The 8,052-nt window shown below is 44.7% G+C and overlaps 1 protein-coding gene across 3 annotated transcripts; it reads left to right on the forward strand.

Annotated features, from left to right (window-relative positions):
* The first annotated feature begins 877 nt into the window (after positions 1 to 877).
* Positions 878 to 7,797, forward strand: LOC111979258 (ETS-related transcription factor Elf-1). 3 transcript variants are annotated; one of them, XM_024009671.2, is made up of 8 exons: positions 878 to 1,032; positions 1,176 to 1,777; positions 2,084 to 2,204; positions 4,228 to 4,338; positions 4,621 to 4,776; positions 4,986 to 5,054; positions 5,135 to 5,327; positions 5,436 to 7,797. In XM_024009671.2, exons 2-8 carry the CDS (start codon positions 1,706 to 1,708, stop codon positions 6,067 to 6,069), a joined length of 1,356 nt encoding a protein of 451 aa, XP_023865439.1. In that variant the 5' UTR covers positions 878 to 1,032; positions 1,176 to 1,705; the 3' UTR covers positions 6,070 to 7,797. The 3 variants fall into 3 exon arrangements, with proteins under 3 accessions (XP_023865439.1, XP_070304887.1, XP_070304886.1); XM_070448786.1 differs by lacking the exons at positions 878 to 1,032; positions 1,176 to 1,777 and adding an exon at positions 1,795 to 1,925; XM_070448785.1 differs by lacking the exons at positions 878 to 1,032; positions 1,176 to 1,777; positions 2,084 to 2,204 and adding an exon at positions 2,218 to 3,579.
* Positions 7,798 to 8,052: the final 255 nt, after the last annotated feature.

The following is an 8,052-nucleotide window of genomic DNA, read 5'->3' on the forward strand; positions in this document are numbered from 1 at the left end:
GTACAGCAATGTAAAGACACACAGCGATTGCAGAAATTGCACTTGCCAAAGTAGAAAAAATCAGAGCTAAATCGATAGGAGTTTGCTTGTGCCTTTCACAAAGCATGCGACCAGACACCATCTGGACCGGAGACCCACTGCACACACCGTCAAAAACCAGTGATCCCTCTCCGAGCAAGAAATGCCCCCATCCGTGTGTAACGGCCTCGTTGACCTCTTTGACGAATTAAGAGCAATTACCAGAGGACGACTCTGAATGCCAGCCACCATCGATGAGACAAACGCAAACTCGTCAGTGAAGATCACTTTTTGCCAGCTGTACGCTGGGTCTTCCAGCGACGTGGGTTGGTGCCCATGTAGGTGGAACGTTGTTGCCTTGGTGTGATTGCTCTGGTCGACGTACCTGCCTCACTACAAAGTTCCTAACAAGTCCCTTCCAGACTTTCACAGGCCCCAATCCTCAGCACTATACGCCGAGTAGTATCACTTTAGGCTAACGAATGCGATGCACATGTTATGAACTTCACCTAGGTGCATCATCTCGGGCAAGTTGGTGTGCCATCCCTAACCAAAATGACCATCACCGGGATCCCGGAAGCCTTTCGTTTCCTGTTTGCTGGTTTTGGCTTCTTTTAGAAGGAAATGAATGAGAGTTCGAAAGAGAGAGAGAGAAGAGAGAGAGAGAGAGAGAGAGAGAGAGAGAGAGAGAAGAGAGAGAGAGAGAGAGAGAGAGAGAGAGAGAGAGAGAGAGAGAGAGAGAGAGAGAGAGAAGAGGAGAGAGAGAGAGCGAGAGCGATGAGCGAGAGCGAGAAGCGAGAGAGAGAGAGAGAGAGAGAGAGAAAATAAGACAGAACAGAATAAAGAACGTGATAAGAGGAAGGAATATAAATAGTTGCTGGTTGTAAGAGGCCTTGGCTCAGCTTGGCAGACATTGTTTTTGCCCTGGGTCTTCCTAACAGACTGTTGTTCTACCAGCAGAGTTTAGAGAGCCCTGATCATGTGATTCTGTTCATTGTCTGCACTTTGCTCAAGGTGTGTGTTTGATCAGAAAGAGTGTGGCACATGTAGAGTACATGTAGAGTTATCATGCCCTGAAGAACCTTCTCTAATGTAATTTATATATTTTTCTATTTCTGTCCCCCCCCCACCACTCTGTCTCTGTTCCCTTTTCTCAGGGTAAGACCACAGGACCGTTGGACCTACACTTCCTCATCGAGAGTAGAAACCGTGAAGAAGAGAAAACAAGTAACTATGCTCTTGTTCAGCATTTCATCTACGGACCGTCTACTGAGGAGGCCTGCAGGATTTTATCTCAACAATTTCARCAAGTAGCCAAGCCAAGCCAACACTCACTCTTCTGAGAGGTCTAGCCACTGCGCTGGAGTGAGCAACTAGTTAGCTAGCCAGCTATTTCATTTAGCCAGTTTAGTCACTGTGCTGTTATTCAGCCATGCGGTTGAAGGTCACTCATCCTCAGAAGGACCTGTGAAAGGCCACGGACACAGAAAAMAACGGGGGGAAGCTTTGGATACAACTTACTCTGCTCTGGAACTTATGAAACACAGAACCTGTGATTTGACACTTATAACTCATATCCGGTGCTCTGGGACCTAAAAACTTAGAGCGCGTGGTGTGAAACTGTTGGACATCTAACGTGGAATGCTAGGATGAAAACATCGTAGAGCTGCCATCAGAGACTTCTGCGATGTCTGCCATGCTGCAGCAGACGGAACTCATCTTTGAGTATGCCAGCGACCGCGTGAATAATGGACTACAGGTGGGAACGACCGTGTGTGCGTGCATGAGAGTGTGTGTGTGCACTCCAACAGATAAAGCATCAATGCCTCCTCCGGAATCACGCGTCAATGTAGAACCACTTGGGGAATCAAATATCAAAGTGCAGACGAGCTGTATTGAATGCAGAGGTAGAGTCAAGACATACAGTAGCCAAGGATGACATGGTGATGACGTCAGCCATAGTTATTGAAGCATCCACGAATTGATATGCCCATAAAGCGTTGGATAGAATGAATTAGAATGGAATTAAAGTGAATGACAGATCATTTGTCCCTCTGTGTTGCAGCTGGATGAGCACTTGGCCTCTCCTGCAGTGATAGTGGAGCAGGTCCCACACTCCCACCTGCTCTCCTACTCAGGCCTGGCCTGTGAGCAGACACACACAGACGACCGCCTGCTAACAACGGGTAACAACACATGCACACACTTACCCTGTTCTCATGAAGGGAAAGGGAAGGGCTGGGATTGAGCTGCTGGGCTTTCTTGGCATCATCAACAGCACCTGCAGAGACAGAAACAGGCACAGAGGACTTAACATCGTTTTGTAGTACTTTAGGAGGTCTATGTTCAGGTAAGGGGTCTGGCATTTTAGGATGTGGGTTTAGGCTCCACGGCTTCATTCAGCTCCTGGGAGAAACTGTCAGTGTAAAACAGGAGGGTAATATGCACATAAGTACCGGTGCTGGGCAAAAATAAATAGCTGATGAAGACATTGTACAGTCAGTACATTCAGTGTGATGTATGGAAGGTGGTTAGCCAGTTAGCTAACTAGCTAGCTATGGTAGATAGTTTAGCTACCACACTACAAACAGATTGCTATGAAGCTAGTTGCTGTGTTTATAGCACCTGTATCACTACTGGAATTTAACAACAGAGCAGTTTCAAATCAAAATAGTTTAACCTAGTTTAACCCCCCCCCCCCCCACACAGGATGGTTGAGCTAACGTAGGCTAATGTGTGATTAGCATGAGGTTGTAAGTAACAAGAACATTTCCCAGGACATAGACATATCTGGTATGGGCAGAAAGCTTAAATTCTTGTTAATCTAACTGCACTGTCCAATTTTTGATAGCTATTTGATTTGATTTATTACATTATACCATGCTATTGTTTGAGGAGAGTGCACAATTATGAACTTGAAAATTTATTAATTAACCAATTAGGCACATATGGGCAGTCTTGATACAACATTTTGAACAGATATGCAATGGTTCATTGGATCAGTCTAAAACTTTGCACATACACTGCTTCCATCTAGTGGCCAAAATCTAAATTGCACCTGGGCTGGAATAATAAATTATGGCCTTTCTCTTGCATTTCAAAGATGATGGTAAAAAAAATGCATGTTTTTTCATTGTATTKTCTTTTACCGGATCTAATGTGTTATATTCTCCTGTATAAATTTCACATTTCCACAAACTTCAAAGTGTTTCTTTTCAAATAGTATCAAGAATATGCATATCCTTTCTTCAGGTCCTGAGCTACAGGCAGTTATATTTGGGTATGTCATTTTAAGGTCCGATCCTTGTTTCTAACAAAGCACAAATAAATACCCTAGCTAGCTAACTCTACTCATGTTGATGAGGGGACTGTAAACTGTCTGTGCACATGCGTACTGTGGCCATCGCATTTGGCCCAATCAGAGAAGTTCTCAAATCCAGGAAGTGAAACAAAACACGTCTTGTGGCTGCTGCAGTTTTGTTAAAGTTGATTATCATGTAGCTCTCTGCAGTGAAACAGTTCGTGGAAGTAATTATTGAATAGCGAGGATAGTCAATGCAAGTAAGTTTGTGGCAAATTGGTTTTGTAGCTTCACTTGTCTACTCCTGTAACTGTCTAGCTAGTTAGCTAACCTAACTTTGAACTACCTAATTTAGCAACTAACAACGTTAGCTTCTTTTTTATTTTCTACTTTTAGATAGCTCACTGTCAATCGTTTACCGTGGCATGTTACAACATTAGCATCATCTCTGTTTAAGCTAGGATTTGCAAGCTTGCGAATATACAGTTAGACTGTCGTTGTGGAAGAAAGATGGGCTTACTAACAGTGTAGTACAGGGTTCCCCAAACTCTGCACAGTTTTGCCCTAGCACTACACAGCTGATTCAAATAATCAAATAATCATCAAGCTTGGATCATTTTTATCAGATGTGCAGTGTTGGGGCAAAAACGTCCCGTGGACCGAGTTTGGGAAACGCAGGGCCATTAGTTAGCTAGCCGCCTTGTTTATTTCCGCTGTCCCATCACTAGGGGTTGGCCTACAGACAGAGCCATTAGGTCATGCTGACGCATCACACCGTTTCTCTCGATATTGAGCTCTCTCTCTCTCTCTCTCTCTCTCTCTCTCTCTCTCTCTCTCTCTCTCTCTCTCTCTCTCTCTCTCTCTCTCTCTCTCTCTCTCTCTCTCTCTCTCTCTCTCTCTCTCTCCAGTGGAGGGCAGTGAGAGTGGAGATGAGGAAACCATGGAAACACTGGTGGCGGCTGAGAATCTCCTCAACATGGACTCCCCCGACTCCCTCTCTCTGGACCAACAGCACTACAGTGAGACACACACACACACAGCTAGTCTTAGCTAGTAGCTCAGTGAGTAACTTGTCTTGACTCGGTCTTTGCGTGAACTTCTCAGATGTCGCTGAACGTTTAGCTTGTTGTCTACCATCACCATGTTTCTTGTCTAGGGCAAACAAACATCCATATTTCTGCACTGATTTGGAGCAGATGTATACATCCTGTAATCAAATTGACCTAATCTAATGGTCTCCTTGTAGACCCATTCATTACGCTGTAAGCCCTAACAGTGTGTGTTTGTCTCCTCCCCTCTAGCCCAGCTGTACGTTCCCTCCCTGGGTGATGTCATCACCTCGCCCGTTACCCACCAGTTGATGGTGTCAGTAGAGGACATTGTGGGAGCTCTGAGCCAGCCCCAGTGGGTCACGCTGCAGAGGGAGACGGTTGCCGAGCAACCWAAGAAGAAGAGAGGTCAGACTGTAWWTTTACTTAWGTCATTATCTGGCCATGTTTTCAAACTATAAATTGTAAMCATAACCTTAGCTCATATGTCTGKTCATCAGTTCTGACATTATTARTTATTTTGTGCTTTCTCACATTTCCATTTATGGACTGCTGTAATTTACAATGTCAATTATGTCATTGTCACAGTAAAATAAAAACTCTGTTATGTGTTTCAGGTAAGAAATCCAAAAGGCCTGAATCTCCCACACCGGACATCACATTCAAGAGGGGAAAATACAGCAAAGGTACACACACACACACACACACACACAGACACACACACAGAGAGAGAACAGAACACTCAATCTCACCTCTCATGTTTCAGGTAACACTCTGTATCTGTGGCAGTTCCTGATTGAGCTTCTTCAAGACCGTCAGGCCTGTCCCCGCTATATCAAATGGACCAATCGGCATGCAGGGATCTTTAAGCTGGTCAACTCTAAGGCTGTGGCCCGACTCTGGGGAAAACACAAAAACAAACCAGACATGAACTATGAGACCATGGGCCGAGCTCTCAGGTACGCTGTAGTTAACTTACATATTATTATTCATTTGAACAAAACTCAACTTTCTATCTGTGGCCCTGCAGGTGTGTATCYAAGCTGACCTATCTCTGCCCCTAACAGGTACTACTACCAGCGTGGGATCCTGAACAAGGTGGAGGGCCAGAGGCTGGTGTACCAGTTTGCTTCCCTGCCCAAGGACATGGTCTTCATCAGTGGTGATGAAGACCAGGAGGACCAAGGCAATCATGAGGATGATGAAGACGTTCCAGAGGAAAGCCCGCCCTCCAGCGACCAATCCCTGGACGATTTAGCGTCCTACGAGCATTCTTTCCCTCCTCCTCCCCCCTCCTCTAGACCAGGTTACCAATGGTCCAGACAGACCAGCAGTAGTCCGGCAACAGCCCAGCGGCACCAACCCGGCCCACAATCCGAGTCCCGATCCCCAGCCCAGCGCAGAACAGTTCTTCGACCACTGGGAGGCAGTCTGATCCAGCAGCAGCACCTGCCTATAGTCTCAGCTGAGATGCTGCGCACCCTGCAGAACGTGCAGTCTCTGCAGCCCGGTCAGCACGGGTCGGTCTTCAGAACCGCTCAGCTGCTGGGGAGTATGTGTGAGAGACAGGCTGCTACTGCAGAYCAGACCACCAGTCAGYTAGTGACTCTGCAGTTACAACCCGTGACCTGGCCTGTCAAGCAGGGGAAGCTGGAGGTTGAGACAGAGGAGGACCTAGACTCAGGACTGACCAGGGAGTAGGATGCCTCGAGACATCTGGTCAGTGTCGGTCGCTGTCATCTCCTCCTAGTCAAGACGACTACAGAGGACAGTGATTGAAAAGGGAGACCTCTGAGAACGATGATGGACAGATGTGATGTAAATTTGATATATTTTACAGATGTGACAGATCTGAATAGTCTTTGTCTCGCACTCTTACATTCCCTTATGCACCAGAGCCATTTTTACAGAGAGTTAACCAAACGGACTTCCATGTTGGCACCAAACACTCCATGACGATAACATTCTAATAGGCATTCTAAGTAGAATGTCATTGTCTTAGAACTCTTGGTACCAACATGGTGGCCATTCGAATTCTCCACCAAAGACGATAGACGTGCACTGGAATCTACAGCCACTCTGCAGAACATKCTGCGCTACTCTCTGTTTGCACTTCAGCTCCACTGTATGCATGGGAGCTTGCACACTGTGCTTTTTTCTCTCTATTTTCTTTCCTCTGCCATGATCAAAGCTTTGCACGAATGTTAACTCTTCATGTGCCATTTATTTGTCCCTCACTCTTACTCTCGCCCACCAAAAGTGCCTAAAATCTTCAAACAATTCTGTTCCAGCTTTCACGAAAGACAGCCTTGATCTGTAGCACGCTAGCTACTGCATATTGCGCCTAAACATTGTTTTATGTCTGTGGCACTTGATGATCTTCAACGCAAACACACACTCACGCTGTCACKCACAACAGTAGAAGACACACCATCAGTGCTTGTGGTAAACGTGTCGTAGCTGATCTGTTCAGGGGATACATTCCATAGAGATTATTATGACTGTTAACTTTCCAATGACGGCTACAGGCTTTACGTTCATGTTTTCAGAAAAGAATACAAATCCAAATCAAAAAGGATTTTCTGTGTAATCTTTGCAGCAGTACTGTTGGCTTTGAGATTAAGAAGCATTAATGTTGACAGGGTGCCTGATAACTTCTCTCTGGCTTTTTTGGAGAGTGTGAAAGTACTTCTGCCAGAGTCAGTAATGTTCTATTGACACTGATCTAAAGTCCGTTTTGTGGTGTTCCCTGGTTATTATTTGGTGATTGTAAACTGATCCTAGATTTGCCCCTATGGGCAACTTCTACCCAGTGCCCTTCTGACAGACAGTCCTGTTAGCATTCCAGATATTAATTCCTGATATGCTGTAGTAGCTATGACTGTGCTTTCTTGGACCATATGCCTTGATTTTTTTGTTGTGTGTGTATATATTTTGTTTTTCCGTCAGTTGTCTCAGGTTTGTATGTGTTTTTATTTCTGCACACAGTATATATGGTCCCAGTTCCCAAACGTTCTAACTCATCTGTAAAGAGGTAAGATGATGTTGCTCTTTTGGCCTAGACTCTTTTGGCCTAGATCTATGGTTAGTTTTGCTGTTCCTACGAGGATCCTCTATCTAATGCCTTGCAAAGCCGTAAGACCTTGGCTCCTAATAAAAAGCAGATTGTTCATATGCAATCTTTTCCTTTGATAATATTGCCTCATGCTTCTCTGATTTATCTGGAAGGCTTTGATATATTTGTTATTGTTATATTGTGTGAAGAAACTTGGTTAAAATGTAATTGTGGAAATGCTGTACCAGGCTTTTATACTATCAATCAATTTATTGATGTTCATTCTGACGTTTTCATGCAATTTATTATACAGAAGTAGTTGATAAAAGAGGAATTATTGTTTTCATGAAATAAAAGTTTTAATTTTAAATGAATCCTGGTAGTTTTTTTTGGCAAACCTTAAATGTTCCTCACTCGCACAAAATTCCCTGTGTCTGTGACGCCTACCGTTTGGTGCGGCGCGAGCATGGTGAAACTGGGAAGACATTGTCCGTTTTGAGTTTTGAAGCAGAGTCTTTACCTGTTAGTCATGTTACCCAGTGAAAGTGTTTGTGCTGAACCCACTAAGGCGTTTCAGATGCCAAGCTTATGGTCATGTTGCTGCAGTTTGTTGGAGGGAAGTTCCGAGA

Source organism: Salvelinus sp. IW2-2015, linkage group LG19 (genome assembly GCF_002910315.2).
Source record: "Salvelinus sp. IW2-2015 linkage group LG19, ASM291031v2, whole genome shotgun sequence".
In the NCBI taxonomy this organism is placed as follows: domain Eukaryota; kingdom Metazoa; phylum Chordata; class Actinopteri; order Salmoniformes; family Salmonidae; genus Salvelinus; species Salvelinus sp. IW2-2015.